General features: G+C 37.4%; 1 protein-coding gene across 2 annotated transcripts in view; it reads left to right on the top strand.

The window, feature by feature from the left end:
* The window catches only part of LOC126095256 (uncharacterized), a 131,627-nt gene that overhangs the window by 40,969 nt on the left and 66,996 nt on the right, over positions 1-23,662 (top strand). For both annotated transcript variants that reach the window (XM_049910009.1, XM_049910010.1), the window contains exons 4-5: positions 8,888-8,987; positions 9,114-9,239. In XM_049910009.1, the coding sequence (XP_049765966.1) occupies positions 8,888-8,987; positions 9,114-9,239 (226 nt within the window). The remainder of the gene's footprint in view (positions 1-8,887; positions 8,988-9,113; positions 9,240-23,662) is intronic.

Raw genomic sequence — 23,662 nt, 5'->3', positions numbered from 1 at the left:
TTTGTAATTTCTTTTACTGTCAGCCAAGCTACAGCACCTTGACATTTTTAATACCTGAAGAAGGATGTTCAGTGTATGTATTACAATATGAATATACACAAGATGACATAACCTTAAAGGATAGTTTGCGAGAACCTTGAAGATACTTGTTCACATTGATCATGAAGACATTACAATTGCTAGCAGTTAAGAAACACTTACCATTAATAGAACTGTAACTTCAAAAATTTCACTTTAGCAGCTGAAGTTAACAAACAAATAACACACAAGTTCGTGCAGACGTCCTGAATCACATATGCAATTGAACTAGTAAACTCACATGGAACAGATCACGGTCACTACAGGCAAAGAACTACTTTGTCTATGTCACAAACAATGCGGCTTCCAGTACCCGGGCCAGTATTTTTAGTCGGCTGTGATCTAGTCCATAGTGTGTCAATATGGCACTGCTCAATATATGCGCCTGACAAGTGACCTTGTATGTAACACAGGAATTAATTTTTACAAAGAATGATTGCAGTTCTTTGAGAATGTGAAATGTCACTGGTTTGGCAACAGCTACAAGATGGTGTTGACCAAATACCACCATTGTTAAAAATGTAGCCCATGTACTCATCCACTTCTACGGAAATGGTTTTTTTTTGCACATTGAATGACACCTTGCAATACTGCAAACATTGTAAAAAAGAATCACTTTAAAAAATTACTTAAAAAAGAATTCCCTGATCGACATAGACATGAGGTAAAGGAATATAAAATTTAAAAAAATGCATTAACCTTGAAATAAATGATTTATTTTAATTGATCCCTAAATGGGGATCATGGCACATGCCACTCACTTTTTACATTTTCTTTTATTTTTTGTGCCAGACAACAAAACAATCAATATGGAGTCCCACATTGCACACTAAATACTGTTTCCTCACATTTTTCTTGCAAATTGTGCATTTTCTTTGTTTCCCCAGTGTTGTGCATTCAATCACATGTTCGTTTCCAGAAGTCCTGAGATCAATTGGGGTATGATGGACGTCCTGCCCTTTTCAGATCAGAAGGAGCAGATGATTGAACAAGATATGCCCTTGCCACCATCCTCCAGAATTGAAGTAATGGAATACTTTCATTCGAGAGGCAGCGTGTTAACCAATGCTACATCTAACGCATTGGTGAACAATGGGAAGTACATGTCTTACCTTGAATTTTCACACAATATTTCTCCACATTCCAGTCCAGTTTGTCCACACCTCTCATATGATTGTTATATTCTGAAATCATTCTTGGCTGTAGAACTTGCACTTCTTTGTTCTCTGTTTTGCTCCATCTCTTTACTTGGCTTACTGGATGCACTGTCTCATGGTTTGACAAGAACTTTACGCAATTGTTATCCTTCCATATTACTGCCATTCTTGTCAAATCTATAGTCATACGCTCCTCTTCATTTCTTCTTCAGGCTGTTCTCAGATTCTATTGGACAGTTATTCATTCACTTCATACAGGCAGTTCCAGTTGCCCTTACTCTCATTTCTGAGAGCTCGTTCATCAAATAGAAGCTTGTGAAAAAGTTATCAAAATACATTTTGTGAAGTTCAGGAGTGTGCAGAAAAGAAATCATATTCAACACAACTGATCCGCCAAGTTCCAGAACTGAGACATCATTTCTATCCTTTGATTTTCCTTCATAGACTGATATATGGTAACAGAAACTGCTTTGAGAACAGCACATGGCTCACTGTTTGAATCCAGATCTCACTGGTTTCCCACAAATAAATTGTTTTAGATAATGATGGCCTAATAGCATACCATTCGCTCATAAATGCTCAGGCCGTCTGAAAAAACTGAAAATTTCATGAAATTATTATTCAGAAAATCCGTCAACGGATGAGTTTCAAAAAGTTGATACCTTTCATCAGGTGGAATTCTGTTCAGACGTGTGTTATCATTGAAATGAAGGTGGCGCTTTATTTCCAGATATCTGTTGCGACTCATATATCAAAGTCATCATCTTCATTCTGGTATAACTTTTCCTATGGGTGAGCATGGTATCCAGTGAAAAATAGTATATATATGAACTTGTTTATGCATCCATTGGATAACTCATAGCTGTGATTATTGTTCTGTGTAGCATATCGGACACTTTCACTGACAATCAAGTTCAGTACATGTCATCAAAAAATTCTTCAAAGCACTCAACGGCAGGTTTGCCTTTTAGTGCTGCTACCAAATTTGATTTTCGCTGTTCACTTTCTGGTGTATCAGGATAGGTCTTAGAGTAAGTCGCATCTTCTGTTGACCAGCTAGAAGTGATAATAGCTTTCACTTTCTTCTGTCATTGGCCTGCATGTTCCTCATTTTCCTTTTCTCTTTGCCACGAATTTCCAAGGAATCTGGCACATCAGATGGAACAGTATTTTAAAATATATTTTTGTCGATATCTTTACAGTCAGACATCTCACCTACACGATCTGGAGGGAGCTTGACAGTGTCATTCACATCACCAAAAGAAGCCATGAAGTTCAGGTCATTTACAATTCTTCAATTTTCCTCATAGAAAGTGCTTCATAGTGACTTATTGTGGCTGAGGAGCAAATAAAAGCAAAATAAAGTTTTACATGAGAACTGCCATGAGCCCCAAATGGGGATTGAAGGTCAGACATGTGTCAAGCAGAAATGAAATAGTTCTTTGAAATAAATGATCAATAAACATCATCTCAAACCATTAAATATGCCTGTATACAGATATTGGAAGTTATTTACATAATAATTTAACTTACACAGTTTTGAAAATGCGTAACTCTTGTAACACTGAAAAATGTAGCTTCTTGAGAGAAATAAAAGTGTACAACTCCTTTGTTTAACAACTGATGAAACTTCAATGCAAGTGCTCAACAAAGATCTGGAAAACAATGGGAAATGGTAGCATTCACTGCCAGCATCATCAGAATTGCAAAATTTCCGTTACAAAGCCAAATCCCCAAATGGGGGTAATGACACTTAACGGGTTAATCTGTTAACCCTGACGATGACAGCAATGCATTGTCATAGACTCCACAAGACGTAGAAAGCATGAGGAAGGCATGTTGATCCTTTAGCACTTAATTGCTGCCAACAATTCCTATTGATTAGAATTGGGTCACACACAATTTACTTGACTCAGATGTGCAGTGCTTGTCAGAATTGTAATGATGTGACCTTAGGTGGGGGGGGGGGGGGGAACAACAACAACAACAACAACAACAACAACAACAAGTACCCTCTTGTCCATTGTCTGTCAAGTATTTTTCAAGCTATTCCAACACTGTATATAAGTGATGCAGTGACATTTTCTCTCTCTGGTGGTACAGATCAACTGGATTAGATTTTCAGCACTAATTATATCATACATTGAAAACTCATGATCAGTAAAAATAAAGCCTCAAAAATCGAGATTTATTCTTCCTATAACTGCCATAGGTGAATGAGTGAATGGATGCTCATCACCTGATCGTGTGAGACCCCAACTCGCTTTATTTGTTCATGAGATCCAGAAAATATTAGATACAGGCTCCCAGGTAGATGCTATTTTCCTTGACTTCCGGAAGGCGTTTGATACAGTTCCGCACTGTCGCCTGATAAACAAAGTAAGAGCCTACGGAATATCAGACCAGCTGTGTGGCTGGATTGAAGAGTTTTTAGCAAACAGAACACAGCATGTTGTTATCAATGGAGAGACGTCTACAGACGTTAAAGTAACCTCTGGCGTGCCACAGGGGAGTGTTATGGGACCATTGCTTTTCACAATATATATAAATGACCTAGTAGATAGTGTTGGAAGTTCCATGCGGCTTTTCGCAGATGATGCTGTAGTATACAGAGAAGTTGCAGCATTAGAAAATTGTAGCGAAATGCAGGAAGATCTGCAGCGGATAGGCACTTGGTGCAGGAAGTGTCAACTGACCCTTAACACAGACAAATGTAATGTATTGCGAATACATAGAAAGAAGGATCCTTTATTGTATGATTATATGATAGCGGAAGAAACACTGGTAGCAGTTACTTCTGTAAAATATCTGGGAGTATGCGTGCAGAACGATTTGAAGTGGAATGATCATATAAAATTAATTGTTGGTAAGGCGGGTACCAGGTTGAGATTCATTGGGAGAGTCCTTAGAAAATGTAGTCCATCAACAAAGGAGATGGCTTATAAAACACTCGTTCGACCTATACTTGATTATTGCTCATCAGTGTGGGATCCATACCAGATCGGGTTGACGGAGGAGATAGGAAGATCCAAAGAAGAGCGGCGCGTTTCGTTACAGGGTTATTTGGTAACCGTGATAGCGTTACGGAGATGTTTAGCAAACTCAAGTGGCAGACTCTGCAAGAGAGGCGCTCTGCATCGTGGTGTAGCTTGCTCGGCAGGTTTCGAGAGGGTGCGTTTCTGGATGAGGTATCGAATATATTGCTTCCCCGTACTTATACCTCCCGAGGAGATCACGAATGTAAAATTAGAGAAATTCGAGCGCGCACGGAGGCTTTCAGACAGTCATTCTTCCCCCGAACCATACGCGACTGGAACAGAATAGGGAGGTAATGACAGTGGCACATAAAGTGCCGTCCGCCACACACCATTGGGTGGCTTGCAGAGTATAAATGTAGATGTAGATGTAGCTTCCTGTATCATTTGTCAGTGAGTGATGGTGACCAGTTTATCAGGGACTGGAACTACTTGACAGTGGCTCCACCATCTGGTTTGTGTACTGGCAAGTGGGATGCATGTCCTCCTGTGGTTTTTAACTTAATAATGAAGCAATAATTTTTTAACTCTCTCATCAGCTTCTGTGTGCTTCATTGTCCTTAAGTATAGACTACTACTGCCAGATCACTACTTTGGCTTTTGAGATGAGGCAGTATCAATCCATAATTACTTTGGACTCATAGTGGATGAGATGGTGTTCAACAATGTACTTTATCATATGATAGCAGTTCCTGTCAATGACAGAGACTAAATTAACAGTAGCATCTCACCTGAAGATGACATCCAGGTGAACTTTCAAAATATTATGTCGACTTGAAGATATGGCTGCAAACCCAAGACAAGTATCACAAGTCATTCTATTGGGGAAGCTTTCAAAGTCACAGTAAATATTACTAATGACCTGTAAGAAAATAAATGGACAAACACAAATTAACACTGCTGGATTAAGATGGCTGATAGTATCAGTGTTCCAGTAGAGTACAAACTATTCCAGAGAAATCTTATCAAACTTTTTATGATTAGTTTAGATTAAATGTACTTTTTGATCCATAGTGAGGAGATCCTCAAAGATGTAGAATGTGTCAGAAAACAAGAACACACAATAGATATTTACAAAGACAATGCAGCTATTTAATAGTCCTAATGGATGTGGAGTAAGTCAAAAAATCGTAAACAGATGTTCATTTAAAAGGTAATAACAGAGTTGCCACAAAACAAGCAAATGTAAAATACACTGAGGTGCATGTGATAATTCCATGTTAAGTTGTTTTTATGTCACCTATGCCTGACAACATGCACATTACAAATAGATTTATTTAGGCACTTCAGGCACTTTAGGCACTCTGAGTTGAATTTGCTGTCAAGCAGTCTTTTTCTTGCTCCTCAGTGTTTGTCCCGGAATGTAGCAAGATCTGCTCTTTTGGTTCTCTGTCTCCATTTGGCATAATCTTGTGCTCGATCAAGGGGGAGATCTGCTATCTCGAGTTCTATGTGGAGAGTATTACTCAATGCGGACTCAGTCTCCTGATAGGTCATTTACCATTGACTTTCAGTGAAAACTTGCATTTTGCCATTGTGCTTTGGTCTGCCTGAAGTATGTGTCTTTATACCAACATAGATGGCTTTCTCAAGCTGTAATCCCAAGAATTTAAGACACTCAATCTCTTCTATCTGCCTGTCATCATATTTTGGACATATATTGTGGAGAAATCTCTTAAAAGTTCTGAATTGAATATAGTGCATTTTTTAAAGTTTAGTGTGAAAAGAATGGGTTAGGAACCAATCTTTTGTATCTGTATTTGATTTGCTATTTATTGCGGTGTTCATATCATCTTCAAACAAAACATATTTGGCATCTGGTAATGTTACTGATGAAAGGTCATTAATATACACAAATCAATGCATTCCCAGTTGGATAACTCTTCATAGCTTAATCCAGGATGATGCAAACCATTTTTCAGCATTTCCTGTTACATCATAATGTTCTAATTTACTTAAAAGAAGTAACCAAATTCACAACTACGCCAGGAATAGTTTTGTCTTGTGGATTTGAGAAAAAGAAGAGATGCTGTCATGAGAAAAAAAATGCGAATAAAAATAATTATTTCATTTGTCAGAATAACATTCAGTTAACAGTTGCATAGTTAGGAAAATTATTTTGCTTAACTGATTTAAATAGATTAATTTGTCATTTCGGAAGCTTAATATTGGTTAAGGAGACATCAGTATCTTCTTCACAGAAGCATGACATGCCAAAAATATATGTATTGTACATGATAATTATAAACACAGATTGATAATTTACAGTAAATGAATCACATTTGCTATAAATTATAATGCAGTATAAATTGTAATATTATTCTTTCTCTGTAAATTATCCTCTGTGCTTATAATTATCACAAATAATATGTAAATTTTGGGATTGCTAGACCCGGATATTCATGACATATCACACTTTTTATGACATTTCTGAACATGTTTCACCGAGATCATTTCACCCCATTGCTTTTTACCACATGGATTTCACTTCATTTAATTCAGATTACACAAATTGCACCCACATTTACTACTTTACTGCAAAACCTCTTGTTAGATTTCAGTATAGGTGTACTATCAGCTATAAAATATGTCATTGATATCTACAACTTACAAATTACATTGAATCACTGAAAATCATCAATTTTCAAAAATATAATGTCATTCGATACATAAAAAGTCTACTCACCAAGTGGTAGCAGGAGAACACACATATGAAGAAGCTATTAAAGGCTGGAAGCTTTCGGAGCCAATGGCTTCTTCTTCTGGTGGAATGGTTGAAGGGGAAGGAAGAAGGGTGAAGGAAGAGGACTGGTGAGATTTAGGAAAAGAGGTAGAGTTTGAAAAAGTTGCCCAGAACCCCGGGTTAGGGGAGACTTATTGATCGGGATGAGAAGGAAATACTGACTCTTGGGGACTGCACCAGATGAGATTTGATAACCTGAGAGCTTAAAGGTGGAAGATAGGACAATACACAAAACAGAGATTGCTGCCAAAACATCATGAACAAGTTAATTAGAGTGAAAAGCTAACTGCATTATACGTGAGGGGGTCGGAGAGAAATAGACAGATCAGAAAATGAAAGATGTAGAAAACTAAAAGGGAGTGAAGAAAAGAATAGTTACTATGAAGTAATGCTGAGACCATAGAACTTAATGTAAATTAAGGCCAAGTGAGTGGCAAGAACCAAGGACATGTTGTAGTGCCAATTCCCACCTGCAGAGTTCTGTCAAACTGGTATTTGGATGAAGAATCCAGATGGCATATGTGGTGAAACAGGCACTGAGGTCACATCTGTCTTGTTGTAGATCACAATCTGCAACAGGATTTGTGTGTTTCCACTATATACTCTCTGCCTATGTCCAATTATTCTAACTGATAACCTGGTGGTGGTAATGCCAATGTAAAAGGCCGAACAGCTGGTATACGATAAGTCGTTTCACAGGATGCTCTCTGTTTGAGGCCCTAAAATGAGGTTCATTTGGCCCGATATTTTGCTCACCATACTTAGAATAGCTTTTTGTCACCCTCTCAATCTCCACAATATCCTTGTCAGGTCCTAATTTGGTTCTTGCCATCCACTTGGCCTAAATTTACATTAATTTCTTTGGTCTTGGCATTACTTCACAGTAAGTGTTCCTTTCTTCACTCCGATTTAGTTTTCTATGTCTTTCATTTTCTAACCAGTCTTTTTTTCATCCCCCACCCCTAACACATACAATGCACTTAGCTTTTCGCTCTTATCAACTAGTGCACAATGTTTTGGCAGTAATCTGTCATGCATATTGCCATATGTTCCATCTTTCAGTTCTCAGTTTCTAGATCTTGTCCAATGCAGTTCCCAAGAGTCAGTATTTCCTTCTCATCTCGTCCAGTAAGTCTCCTCTGACTATGGGATTCTGGGCAGCTTTTCCGATCTCTACCCCTTTCCCTGAACCTCGCCAATCCTTTTCCTTCACCTCTCTTCCTTCCCCTTTAACCCTTCTGCCAGAAGGAGCCACTGGCTCTGTAAGCTTGCAAACTTTAATAGCTTGCTTGGTGAGTAAACCTTTTATTTATCCACTGACATTAAAAAATATATTGTAATATGAGCATTTCCTGACTGAGATTCTGTTGCATAACTATACAATTCTGTATTATATTGCATATCATTTTGTTATACAGCAAACTGCATTCTATTTTGTTTACACCAGGCAGTTCGGTTATTGTATAAAAATACCAGTATTTTGCTTAAGTTCCACAACTTTTTATTTCACTTCATCTAGGCATTTGGGCTTCAAGTCCACTTGCAGACATTACTGCTTGAAAGATATCATCTGTGCAACAATCACATCACAAAACATATTTTTAACCCAAAACATTGTCAAAAAGAGGCTTAAAAAGTGCTTTCTCTTGTGTGATAATTACAAAGTTTCACCAGAAATCCACAGTCAAATAAATGAAACATAAAATACAGCAAAGATAATTAAATTTATGGCAGCACATAAAAAAACTATTGTGTAATGTGTTATAAAGTTTGCTGAATATTATGATCATTATTTTAAAAAAATATGTATAGGTTTAAATACAAATAACCCTCTCAGAAAATAGCAATAATTTGAAATCTTCATAAAATTTTAGCCTTACAACTGGTATTACAGCGAGGGAACCCTCAGCGTTGTCAGCTTGAAGAAGAAACCCTTTATAATTTCCGTGCAAGGAAGATATTTGGACAAAATATGTAAGCACTCTTTTTATAAAATTTTCATTCCTATTCTGAAAATATTTTTTAAAAAAAATTTAAAATAAATATTTGACCCATTTTACAATTACCCGAAGAAAATCTTACGACACTGTGTTTTTGCAGGTTCTGTTCCACTAGAAGAAAATAATGGTGAATGGAAACCTTGCCTCTCATCAACCATAACAAAATGTGCCCCCATTCGACGAAAACCCATATATCAAATAAAAGCAAGGAATGTAAAAGGACGAGGTTAGTAGGCTACAAAATCTTAACAATTACTTCTCGGCATACATAAGATCAAAATATGACATTTTCTTTCGACTGATACAAGTTTAGCTACAGACTGTTTTATTTCACTCTTCACAGAAACAATAACCTGAAAACAAAAATAGGATCAATGATAGGGTCCTATTCTTTCTAATCCAGTCATTCAAAAAATGTCCTATGACAATTGGACTAAATTCTATATCAGACAAACAAGAAGAAACTTTGGAATCGGATTTAAAGAGCATACAAGAAACTGTGAAAGTAATCAGTCAAGTTTTCACTTACAACTAAAAAGCCAAAATCATAAGGCTAGGAAGATCAAAAATGCTTTGCAGATTCTACATAAAGTATATAAAAGTTATGTTGTGAACATCTTAGAAGAATTGGAAATTTACACTCACACGAAAATATATCCAAACAAAGTCCTTAACAAACAAATCTGAAACATAAAAACTGCTTAGAAAATTTTATTTAAATATGTGATGTAATTTACTCTGTACATATAAAGCATTGCTGGAGTGAAAACTGTCAAACAACTGCCAAAAAGTATTATATAAAGTCACAAAAAGCCCATTAAGAAAAAACTATACAGTTTACAATAACAACATATTACCAGACAGAACACTCACTATGAGCTGGATTGTGGATGTCATTCTGCATAGATGCAAGTACAGTATGATGTAATATTACATAGAAAATACATAGACACAAGTGTACTGTAACAATTATAATATCTCCACAGGAACACTTGGAAATGGCAGTTCCACCAAAATGAACTTTCTGCATATCAGTGTAATCATCATGAATTAAATAAAACAATTTGTAACTATCATTGGACCAGTTGGAAAAAAAGTCATAGACTACAGGATATTCACTTTCAAGTAACTTGTGGAAATAATAGAAATAGTGAGGCTACCATGATATGCTCATTTTCTTGTAATGAATGTGTTAAATGATGCATCTTATGGTGCAGCTGACATCCTGGAACATCCTCATCTGCTTGTTGTAGTGATGTTCTGTTTATGGTGCTAAATGGGGACTGGAATCTTCTGCTAGATATGATCGTAAATATGAAGCCTTATGGTTCCAGAAGGACTTCAGTGGCACTCCGCTGTGTGTGTGTGTGTGTGTGTGTGTGTGTGTTCTACTTCAGAAGGAGATCTTTTGGCCCAAAGCTTAAATGTTTAGCAGTCTTTCTGTTGTGCCTGTCGACGACTCCATGTCTCCTCTATAGGGCAAGTAGTGATCAATCTTTTTCATAATATTGAAGAACTATTTCACATTTTGTGTAAGTTCGTATTGTGGACTGAAAAATTTCTGTTAAAATTGAGAAAATGACATCACCTGAAAGGGTTTTGAGAGAACAAAATAAAATTTCTTCCAGAGATCCTCATTTAAGTTCCCTGAGCAATTGTTTTACACTTTCATGCTATGTGTTTTTTCTTTGTTTGTTTGTTTGGGTGGGTGGATGGGTGGGTGCTCGAGCAAATGGCTGTGGTTACTAAATAAATCTTTGAGGAAAGGCACATTTTCCTGACAGACCCAACCACTTTTACTTGGGGTCTACCTCACAGGTTACTATCCTCAAGTAACTGCAGGCAACCATCTGAATATAGAAGGGTGGTATTTATGTACATGATATAAACCTCAGAATTAGTTTTCCTTCTTCCCCTTACTCTTGAATGTAGTTTTATTTTACGGTAACCAGCCAAAAATTCAACAGCCACAGATAAAAAATCTGGATATGAAATGTCTTCCAACAAAATACCGGAAACATATTCCACACCACTTTCCAAATGTGTAGACATTCAGTATCATGTAGAAATAATATTTTGAATTTGCTGTATCCATAAGATTTGCACGTGACTACAGCTACCCAGCAACACAGTTGATACCAGAAGGTTGCTGCATTCCAGTACCACAGGCACCTACCATTGATCTTGCCACACTAACGAGCAGGAAGTATTCTCAATCAAAACACTAGTCAGCGTCCTCGCACATCGTGTCAACAGTATGGCCAACCAAAACATGCCAGTTTGTTTGCCTTGGAAATGGACTGCCCACTTCGCCAACAGTGGCACTTGTGTCATTGCTGGGGCAGTGACACGCTTGGGCACTACTTCACATCTGGCAATCATGTGTCCATTGGGCACAGAATGGAGATCCATCTTCCAGGTGTGTATTTAAGGTAGCATTCAGCCATTGGCAAGCAGTTCATTTCACTGAGCCAAACAGTTCCTTCGCAGGGCCTAATCTGGATCTACACCTCCCAGTGACTCAGTTCCAGTCACAGAAACAGCCTTGAAGAAACTTTATAGCAGCCACCACAAGCAGCCAGCCATCACTACCGGAGCGTTTGTCTCCTTCAGCATTGGCATCCCTTGAACTCTGTACTTCAGGGTTGGTATAAATTGGCTGACATGTATTGTGATTTTGTCCAGGAGCTATGATCAATGATAGGTATCTGACTAGACTTGGAATTGTACTGATAAACTCTCAGCACTGATTGACACCCATCATGGACATCGCCACTTAAAAGTGTTGTTTTTATCTGTCATGAACTAAAGGAAACAGTTATTCATTCTTCATGTCAGATCCAGAAGGTAGATTGTTTGTGTGTTGTCAAGTTACTGATTTTGCATCCCACTGGACATTGTCGTGAATCATTTCATTTCTTGTGTGTTGCAGTAAAGTGTCATGCTTATCACTATCTGGGTATCTATTCTAATAGTTGTGAACTCACATAAGGATGTAACAGTTCCAAAGTTTTTCAACTTAGTACAATTTATTTAGTGACTATGGCCTCATGCCAAAGATAATTGTGATACAGTAAGCTCTTGATTTTTTTTTAACTTGGGCATACAGAATTATATTTACCATTTTTTTACCTGGGATTATGTATGTATATCCAGTGCTGATAATGCCGCCTGCTCTTGGACTCAAAATAATGTCCCTGTGTTTCATTTTCCCTGGTGATGCAGTATGGAAGTATATTACTATCCCTGTTGTATTGGTGCATGTGATCCAAAGGTGCAAGCATTGAGTCTTTTGTTTCTTTATTAGTTGATGTGCACACAATTTTTCACCCTGCAAATTGTCATCGGTAGTCATTGGTTTGTAACCATTGCTTTAATAAGTCAAAAATGACTTTTTTCCGCTATTAAACAACAGCCTACGTAGTAAAATTGACAAATCTTCACAATATCATCTGGAACATTGATGTCAAGATGTTCATCTTGGCTTGGAACATCTTGCATTTCAGAATTTCTTGACACACTATTACATATGTATGTGATAGACAGTATTATCTGCATACAACACTATGTAACATTGAATGTATCATTCTCCAACACGCTCATTTGTCAAATAATGAAGTAGAACTTGTTGTTTTTCTTTTAACAAGCGTGTATTGAAAAATTGAGATTATTTTCCCCCTTTTCTCATAACTTTCTCCACTGATAGTGAGATGATGATTTATAAACTTTTGAGTATCTTCAGCTCATTGCAATTGCACTACCAATAATATAAAAGACAAAGAAAGTTTTGTAATGTAGTCCTTTTCATTTTACTGTTTCAAACTAATTTCCATTACACTTGGCATGTCTCTCCATCCTCATAATGCCCCCTCCCCCAAGCACACTACACAAACAGGTGTTACACCAATGTCTTGGGTCAAGTCCCAAGTTTCTCTGTAGTTTTCCTGAAGTAAGGACATGTAGCATTGTTGATAGTGTTCCACACATTGGGTGGTGACATTAAGGCTGGTGGGCCCCTTCCTCCTATTTCAGAGGAGTAAGTTATTTATAATAAAGGAAATAAATTTCCTGATTGAATCTGCAATCATTGGGGATTTGTGGGAATAAAGTATTTTAGATCACTTAATGTAATTTTTTTTTACAATTTATAACAACATTTTGGCTACTACCACCATCATTTCAAAACACAGGCCTTCAAACTGACACAGAATGTTGTTTTACAACCTGTAAGTTTTGATCTGAAGATAGCAGTACCCAGAATGTCATTATAAATAAAAAATATATTAAGTGTGTAGGCTATGTGCTTGCATTCCACTTCACCCTCTTTCTTCTCTTTCATATTATCAGCAACACAAACATTACACTAAACTCAGCATATATTTGCCTGATGCATGTACACTCATCTAATACAATTGAAGACATAACCCACATACTTCATGAAGGAGAAGTACCATTGTGCTTGGAAAAAGACAATGCATTTAATTAGGCAGCTGACTCTTCCCCTCAGTGTTCCAGGCAACAATGACTTATGACTTTGACTTATTTAGTGCTATAGAGTAGGTGATGAAGAACTTGATTCAAAATTTGGTGAAAGCTTTTTTATCAGTTTGCTGGAAAGTGCCCATGATGAAAGAGTCAGTTGTAGGATCTCAGTCTTGGACTGATAGTTTGGAGTTCCCATGTTAATTGAGAATTGTATTGTGGCACCAACCATCTCCCAATGAAACAGAGTCAAGTACATTGCATCCCTCCTTGTTCACTGAAGATAACACTACTATTCTGTGAGTAGCAGGCTAGATTTCAGACTCTAGAAAATGCACTCTTATCTTCAAACAGTTCACTTCTTGATATTTAAAGTAGATGAGATTTTCAGTAATAAGGTGTGGCATAAACACCTGTAATGAGGTAAACATAGTTGTAGCAAAATGGACTAAGAGGTCTGTTCTAGAAAAACCGGAACATTCATAATTTCATACCAGTGGTGTGTTGGAATGAAATGTGGTTGGCATCACTGCACACACCTGTGTGGAACAGACCTCTACAGGACATGACCAGGGGAAATAATTTGCATTTGGGCCTTCTTAATTGATGCTTATACAATGTGTGAACAACGTACAGGTGTCAGTGAGTAATTTGAAGTTATGCAGGTGGTATGTGGTAGAGTTTTATTTTAGATGTCATTTGTCTCGGAAAGCATCCCACTTTATTACTCTAGCTCTTATGGTTCCTCCAGGAAATAATTACATTTAAATAAGCTGGCAGATAACAATGATGAAGTGTTATGATGGATCTGAGGGACAAAGACAACTTCATAAGAAAGCAGAAAAAGAATTAAATGTAATGTAATTGGATGGATAAAAAAATCTACTCACCAGGCAGCAGCAGGAGAACGCACATATTAAAAAAAGGAAAGGTTTTACTTATGCAAGATTTCAGAGCCAGTGCACTCCTCCTTCCGGCAGAAGGGCTGAACGGGAAGGAAAAGTGGTGAAGGGAAATGAACCGGAGATGTTTAGAAAAAGGGCTAGAGTTCAGGAAAGACACTCAGAACCCTGGGGCAGATGAGATTTACCAAACGTGGTTAGAAGAAAGGACTAATTGTTGTGGACTGCACCGGATGAGATTTGAAAACCTGAGAGCTTGAAGATGGAAGGCTCCACATGTTTGCGTAAGTAAAACCCTTTTACATATGTATCTGCCGCCGTTACGTGATTAGATTTTTTTGTCTTTTCAATTACATTATATTGTCAAAAATTGCTTATTTTGGTTGATAGAAAAAGGAGTAAGTATGAGATGAAAAGGATGACTTGACACATCAAAAAATTGTGAAAGACACCAAAGAAATATAATCAGGAACCAGATGATGGTCAGTAAACTTAAACTGAATGTTTAAATAAAGATTTTATCAGCAGCACAGGGTGGTAATTATGACATTCTTCAGATATCTAAAGTTGGGGGCATCACCTCCTGAAAATATAGTGAGATAAAATCACCTGAAAATATAGTGAGATAAAATCAAATCAAAAGGAACGGAACCCAGCTGATTCTGTTATGTGATGGAGAAATATTTACTAACTGTTAGATTATAAAAAAGTACTTAAGGCATCACCTAAAACTACCCTCCCCTCCCCCCTCCTCCTCTATGCTGAAAGCTTAAATATGAATGAGACATTGTGTAGAAACTTGATTCCACATTGTGCAGTCTGTATGAAATGCATTTCTAAAGCAAGTTATTATAAAAGAAAGTACTTAGATTAATTTATTATAACACTGTTGAATCCATTGATGGATGACACGAAACTATAAACAAGTGTCATTATGTTTACATCCAGCGAGAGTGCTGCCAGCAAGGAGAAAACACCACCTCCAGTCAACTGATCACATGAGACCAGCTAGCTGGCCAATTCAAGCCCATTCTCTGTGAGAGTCAAACAGTGTTTTCTGAGACGACAACACTATATTCCCTGACTCTGCCAGATAACAAAGCAGGCTGCTCTTACTTTTTTGTTTGTTGACTGTGCCTGTACGTAAGATTGCTTGAGTAAAGTTACGCTTCAGCAGTTATGGACTGTCATGCTTATTCAACCTTGTTAACTAACTATTTATTATGATGGTTTCCATCGTGATCTATCACTATCGTCATACCTGTGTCATTGTAGGGCAATCTGACCTGTATTTAGTTTAACCTGCACACAGAGTGAAATAGTTGTGTGAGTTATTTCTTTTCCTTGTGGCTCATGACAATTATTTTATTTTTATTGGAAATTCATTGACTTTTGTTTCATATTGCAGTGTACATATTCAAATCTACTAAATAACTGTTGCCATATAAGAGTGACTCACAAAAGTATAGGTTTGTGGTGATGAATGTATTTGAATTTCAGCATAAAAAAATTTGAAAGATGAAGGATAAGAATTAGAGAAATCTGGTATAACCCTAACCCTATTTGAGAACTAGTCGGCCTTCTTTGCATGTCAATGACCCAAGCTAGCCTAGGTGAAGCATGCCCTATTGCATGTTGCTTGTTTATACCATCTTGCACTACAAATTGTAACCATCAGTAGTACTACATGTGCTGGAAATTGTGCAATGACTTAGCATAGAAAAAGAAGAAAAACTAAAATGGATAAAACAGTTAAATATGAATAGTTCGGAAAAATGGTATGGAGTGCGGAGGAGATGAGGAGATACAGTGTAACTGGAGCAATTAGCACATCTGGTAATGGGGATGAGCAACATGTGTCTTGTTTGACGAGTCTTGGCAAATTTTTCTTACGCTAATCTCTTCATTTCAGAATAGCATCTACATTCTCCATTATTTGCTGTATATATTCTAATCTCTGACTTCTGATACAGTTTTTGCTTGCTACAGCTCCTTCTAGTACCAAGAAAATTATTCCCAGCAGCCTTTACACATGTCTGGTCCTTCTTCTTCTATTTATTTTCCCCATATTCCTTTCTTTGGCAGTTTTGCTGAAGACATTTTCATTTCTTTTATCAGTCCACTAAATTTTCAATATCATTCTGTAGCATCACATCCCAAATGATTTGATTTCCTTCTTAATCTATGTCACAGAAGTATGTAATTCAGTTCAATGCAGTGTACTCCAAACATGTGTTTTTCAGAATTTTATTTCTCAAGTTGAAACCTATTTAATAATAGATTTCATTTGAAGTGGAATGTTTTCTTTGCTGTATTTCTCTGCCTCATGTATCCTCGTTGCTTTTTTCCTGATGCCATATTTTGTTGTTAGGTATTGGTGCTGGCAGGAAGAACACAAATCTTCTCAATTGTGCAGAACATACCAAATTCATGGCTGTTGTGTTTTTGAATGTTACAGGCACATAAGGCTTATTTTTGAAGTACCACAGTTTCCTATTTTGTCTTATTTCAAATTTTATTTATTTATTTTCTGTGTTATGTTGAAAATGAAAGTATACCTATCAGTTAAAGAAAAAATAGCTCTTCAACAGTACTCTGTTGAAAGTTTCTAAAAAGAAATCATTGTCATAACTTCAAAGTTCTCTTTTGAGGCATTATGCCACCAATCCATCAAGACTTCACCGTATAATGAAAACAGACCCCTTTAATCTAAGACCTTCTACCTTCTGCTTAACAGCAACTACTTGACAAGGTCCACATGCCCTGTTGGCATGGAATGATGCTTTTCCACAAAATTCTGAAGGGATTTGTATCACTTCTGAATACATTACACATAGCTAGACAAGCCATTCCATGTACATGTAAGCCACTCACTGTGTCACCATTAAGGGGACTTGTAAGTGAGTAACTGTCAAAAAACAGATTTTTTTTATTTTTTGTCTTAAAAATTCTCTGTAGTTTTATGAACAAGAAAAAGTTTACTTCCCAAAAAATGGACCACAGAAAGTACCAAAATTAGAGAAATTTAAAAGTGGCTGCACACACCACGACGTCCCCATGACACACAGTCAGTTGTGTTTTGCTCTCATTTGTTTCATTTTTATGACTTTTTAGTCCCTAAGTTGGCTAACCTGTGAAAGCTTTACACTTGCTTATCTTTTGTTTATACAGGGAGTTTAGTCATTGTTTGCCGTCGTTTTGGCACAAATATTTTGTTTACAGTCAAGTAATTGTGTACATGATTTTCTTATTACGTGTGTGAGAGTTTCTTATTCCACTTGAAAGCAATGGGAATAATTTAGAAGTTCGGTCATAAACAATGTTAATTTTATCGAAATTGGTTCACCAAACGGATTAACTCTGCTAATACGGAAACACAACGTGATACAACACTTAACTTAGCTTTGACTACTCCAAGTGCTTCGTAGCTAAAACTGAAATATTTCGACAATGGGCTTGACAGTATTAATGCTGATGATATAGAGATGCCAACTATTGATTCACGTTGTGTTATTGTTGAACGCTGTGCTCTATCTGAACTAATAAATAAAACTTTGCCATGTAAGGAATGTGGCAGTAGTGGTGTGAAGGTAGTTGAAGAGAGACATGCTAGAAGAGGTTGTGCATCAAAATTAAGAATAGTTTGTAATTTTTATGGTTTAAATGAATATGGTTATATTTGTGGTGTAACTAAGCAGAAAGTGCGCAACACAAATATTAAACTTGCTTATGCTATCAGGTGTATAGGCAAAGAGTAAAGAAGTGCACAAATTTTCTGTGCTCTTATGGACTTGCCTCCCCCTACAAGGTGATAAGTACAATAAAATTATTCTACAGACTTTTGAAGAAGTAGCAAATGATAGTATGAAAAATGATGTTCAGGAAAGTGTAGACAAGGATGACAGCAATACATGTATGGTCTGCAGCCCTGGATGCATCCTGGCAATGAAGAAGCTATAGTTCCCTAAATGGTGTAGTGGCAGCTATCTCCTTGGACAGTGGTAAAGTCATTGATGGGGAATGTATTACCAAGTACTGTCATGGCTGTATTAGTGGAACTGAAAATCATTAATTTTGGATTATAGTGGAGGGATGGAATCTGAAGGTGTTGTGAAGGTACTTCACAGGTCAGTGGAGAAATATGGTGTGATATATACATCTTACCTAGGAGATGGAGACTCAACAGGGTACCAAAAAGTTCGTGAAACCAAACCTGCGCACACAAAAATTCTAAAAATTGAATGTGCTGGACATGTTGAGAAAAGTTTAAGAACTTGAAGAGGAATTTGAAGGGAAAGAAATTAGTTTATGGTAAGTGCTTTAGTTGATGTGGTCGGCTTACAGACAAAGGAATAGACTGGTTGCAGTATTATTATGGACAAGCCATAAGACAAAATAAATATGACCTTGAGTGAATGAAAAAGGCTCTCTTCTTTCATAAATCCTCCATAGATGACAACCCTGTCATGCACTCTGCCTACCTGGTAGTGATTCATGGTGTGGCTACCATAGGGCTGTTACTCAAGGCGGGACCTACAACCATAGACATTCTTTGCCATTTGCTATAATGGAAGTTATAAAACTTATGTATAGGGATCTTTGTGACGCAAGATTATTAGAGAAATGTTTGCATGGTATGTCTCAAAAATCCAAATGAAAGTTTCAACAATTGTATATGGGAACAGATACCAAAAACTGTTCTAGTAGGATGAAATACTTTGAAAATAGGTGTACTAGATGCTTTTCTATGTTTCAATGGCAACACAGTGTCAAGGCTTAATGTCATTGAACTGATGGGAGTGCCTGATTGACTAAATATGCATAGAGCTCTAATAGCCATTGACTGAAGGAGACCCTTTGAAGCAGAAAATTCAGTGATGGAAGCCACCAAAGAAGCAAGAATAAGAAGAGGAAGTGTGAAAAAGAGAAGGGAGGAAGAACAACACAGGAAACAAGATGAATATGGATCAGGGATGCATTAGTGCCACGCAGGTTTAGTAGAAAAAGCAAGTTTTAACTTTAAGTTGAATTTCACAAAAATTAAATTGTTTCATGTTCTGGTACACTTTGGCTAAAAACTATTAAAGATAGAGCGCTTAGAGTTTGTATACTGTCTTAAAACATGCTTCGCTATAAAGTACACTACTCTTGTGACAGCTTTGAAAATGAAATGCTTTTTTGCAGATAAATCCTGAATTCATTTGAAAAATTTGTTATAATCATACTCAAAATTTTGTTGTACCACAGTTTATGGCAGCACCATCTTTTCAATAGTATGCTTTAAAGATAATAGGGTAAAGAATTTACAGGAAAACAATAAAGCTTCTACTTTGTTTGTTTTTTGAGTAATGTGTATCTATGATGTTCACAAATAATTAGCTGAGTTTATTTCACTTGCAACAAAAAAATACAATTAAAAAAGTGTGAGAGCTAAAGCTTTGGTTAATACATAAAAATGTTCCCAAAAGATGGCAAGCATTACCGTATTTACTCGAATCTAAGCCGCACTTTTTTTCTGGTTTTTGTAATCCAAAAAACCGCCTGCGGCTTAGAATCGAGTGCAAAGCAAGCGGAAGTTCTGAAAAATGTTGATAGATGCCGCCACAACTAACTTCTGCCGTTGAATATATGTAGCGCTACACAAGCATGCTTTGTGGGCACAAAGATAAATACTGGTGCCAAAACCTTTTTTTTTCTCCGCCCCGAGTTTCGACCACTGCATTTTCACACATTGTCCAATGAAGTAAATACAAATTCCGTATTGTTCATCTTCGAATGTAGCAGAATTTCAATGTACTACGAAAATCCGACTGGCAAGACTGTTAGGGATGTTTGTCAATATGGCCAACTCTATGTTCCGAGTTTTTTCCTACCTGTGAGAAGAGATGGTTGCTAATAGGAACCTGATGAAATGTGGATCACATGCAGTATTCTCTTCACCATAAGAATAATACGAAAATAAACATTTTGCCATGTATTCTTTCATGTTTGCTGCTATCTCATTTAAATCCTGTCTGCCTAATAAACTACGAAACTAGAGTGAAACAACAGCAAACAAGGAAGAATATACGTATCGTGTCATGTTTATAATCGTATTATTCTTATGCCTAATAGTGATATAGTCAGAAATGAAACATGGCAACTGACTAGATTTTAAATGTAAGGTGACTAATTTCTGTGCAGAATTTGATGTACTAAAGAAGCGGCCGCAAAGATTTTCAAACGGAGAAAAATTTGCGCCTAACTCTCATTCAGAACATGTTCTATCATACGCAGTCTATTATTTGGTTATTGTTGATCATTATCAAAGAAAGCAGCAGTGTAAGTAACAACAAACTGTAGTCTCTTGCCATTGTTTCGCTAATGAGACGATTTCTCTTTTTTTTTTTTTTTTTTTTAAAGCGGTGGTAGCGCGCACAAAAGCAAGTCATGCCGCGAGCGGCGACAGGCTGTAAACACGCACTATCAGAATGCGACAAACAATGCATGACACAGTACAGTAATGCATTTTCAGCTTAGAGTGACGTAAACACCTATAACAAAGAAAACGGCACTTATCAGATCAAAGCAAAATAAGAAATTGATTCAAACCAGACGAAGCACGTGAAAAAGGAAGGGTACCCGTATAAATACGGACGGAGTGCCTGACGCATGGCAATGGCTACCTGGTAAAGCTTAACTGCTAAGCTTACGACTCGAACCAAACTACTATAGCTGTATCGTCTTTCATTCGACCTAAATTGTGTCTCATATTACAATGGACCAACTTTGTTTCGATTTGGAGGTGCGGCCTAAAACTTTTCTCTCCCCTTGAATTTCGAGTCTCAAATTTCAGGTGCGGCTTAGATTCGGGAAATATTTTTTTCCTTTATTTCGAGTCTCATTTTTCAGGTGCGGCTTACATTCGAGTGCGGCTTAGATTCGAGTAAATACGGTATATGGGCTTACAGATCTTATTCTCTGAGTTAACACTGTTTCGAAAGCTGACAATTTTTTCAAGGTTTCCCCTGGTATTCATGGACCAGTCCCCTGAATAAAGGTCATCATCATCTCATGGTTAAAACAAGAATGTCATGCTGCGAACGTAGGTTTACATGGATCTGTAGCACAAAAATTGTGAGGCTAATTTGTAGGTACAAACCAGCGTATTCCCATAGTTTCTTCACCTCTGCCCAAAGTATTCCTCCCTTCAACTCATGCTGGTTGAATCACTAAATTCATTTTCCCACAATAAAAGAGAAATCTTCAAACACTTGACGTGGAATACTGGTAATCATTTTATCTGGTGAAGTCAGTTTTCCTGATATTTTTGTGCAACACATTGTATCAAAATTGATGCAGTTTGCAGAGGTCTGGGTATCAATTAAGCTGAATATTACAATATTAGAGAAGGAAAGTTGCTACTCACCACATAGCGAAGATGCTGCGTCGTAGATAGGCACCACAAAAAGATTCACACAGTTAAAGCTTTCGGCCATTAAGGCCTTTGTCAGCAACACACACGCGCGCACACACACACACACACACACACACACACACACACACACACACACACACACACACACAAACGACTGCAGACTCGGGCAACTGAAACCACACTGCATGTGCAAGTTCCGTTTGCTTGTGTGTGTGTGTGTGTGTGTGTGTGTGTGTGTGTGTGTGTATTGTTGACAAAGGCTTTAATGGCCAAATGCTTTAATTGTGTGAATCTTTTTGTTGTGCCTATCTGTGACTCAGCATCTCCACTACATGGTGAGTAGCAACTTTCTACTCTGAGTTGACTGAGGGAGAATCATCCCCAGGCACAACAGAGTTTTGATTTTGGTCAGCATTCAATACAGCACCCATCTTGCACAAAGTATTCACAACATTTATTCTTTATGTAAAATGTACCACACTCTTCTTTTTTATATCCTGATGACACCTGCTTCAAGGGCCTTTAATCACAAGTTCTCCAGTACCATATTGCCCAGTTTCTCAGTTTTCATCTATAATTGCAGTTTTGAGATGCCTTTCATGTGGATCAACTTCAGGAAGAAGTACAGCCATTTTATAGTTTAGTTGCTCGTTTCTTAACCGTTGACAATGAAAGAGTAGATTCCCTATATACCATCACCAGCTTAAAATAAATTCCCTTTGACAAGGAAGTGTAAAAAAGTAATAATTTTTGAAAAATTATGATTTGGCAAAATAGCTGTCTGTCACTTTATTAAAATTATCACTTTCATCAAACAGCAAACCATCTCCAGGGAAAAAAAAAATTAATTAAAGGTTATGTATTTAATTACGATCATTTGTATTGAGATCAGTTTGTATAGTAGCTGCGTCATAATTATAGGATTCATGAAAGTACTTGGTTTATACTCTACTGGAAAATGAAAAGAGAACAAGAACTCGTTGGCCTAGCAGAGGGAGATTTTGTTGACACACTGTTGAGGACATATACAGCAAACCATCCCACCAACAGAGCCGTACGCATCTGAGTATATTTACACCTGGTGCCTCAATTGGTCCAGATGTCTTGCTATACTAGCAGACTATGCAAGATAATGTTCAGTCCAGTCCCAAACTTGCTCAGTGGGGGCAGATCTAGGGATTGTCCTGACCTGGGTAGTTGATGTACACTCTGAGAGCAGGTTGAGTGGTACAGGATACCAAGATGTGTGTATATGTGCATTATTTGTTGAAACAGCACATTAACTTGTGGGTGCTTGAATGGTAGCATGATGGGTTGAATATTGTTTGAATGTACTGTGCACTGCTCAATGTTCCCTCCATAATCATGAGAGGATGGCTATTGTAAGATGTGGCTCCCCAGACTGTGATGCCAGTTGTTGTCCCTGTGAACCTCTGTTGTATACACTCCAGACACTGGCCCTCACCTGGACGATGCCACACTCACGTATGACCATCGTTGCCACTGAGGCAGAAGTGACTCTCATTTCTGACAATGACAAGTCTCCATTCATCCTTACATAAGTGCCTGCCATGTCATTGGCGCAGGTGGGCTGCACAATGTCGGGTTGCGAGCAGAAGAGTTTCTAACAGCACACAGAATTGCAGTCATGCTTCACAGAGACCTTAGTGAATGGTCCTTCCTAATACCCTCAAAGCAACAGTGTCCCTAATTTGTTGTGAAGTCGAGGTGAAGTCTGACTGGCACTTCATAAGATGTGACTGTCTTGGCATGCATCTGTGCATCGCTGCTGTACAACTTGGATTGACGAGCACATGTACCTTCTGCTGACCACTGGCAACATCGACA

This window comes from Schistocerca cancellata, chromosome 8 (assembly GCF_023864275.1).
Source record: "Schistocerca cancellata isolate TAMUIC-IGC-003103 chromosome 8, iqSchCanc2.1, whole genome shotgun sequence".
Taxonomy (NCBI): Eukaryota; Metazoa; Arthropoda; class Insecta; order Orthoptera; family Acrididae; genus Schistocerca; species Schistocerca cancellata.
Note: the sequence above shows the minus strand (reverse complement) of the source record. Positions and strands in the feature narration are given on the sequence as shown.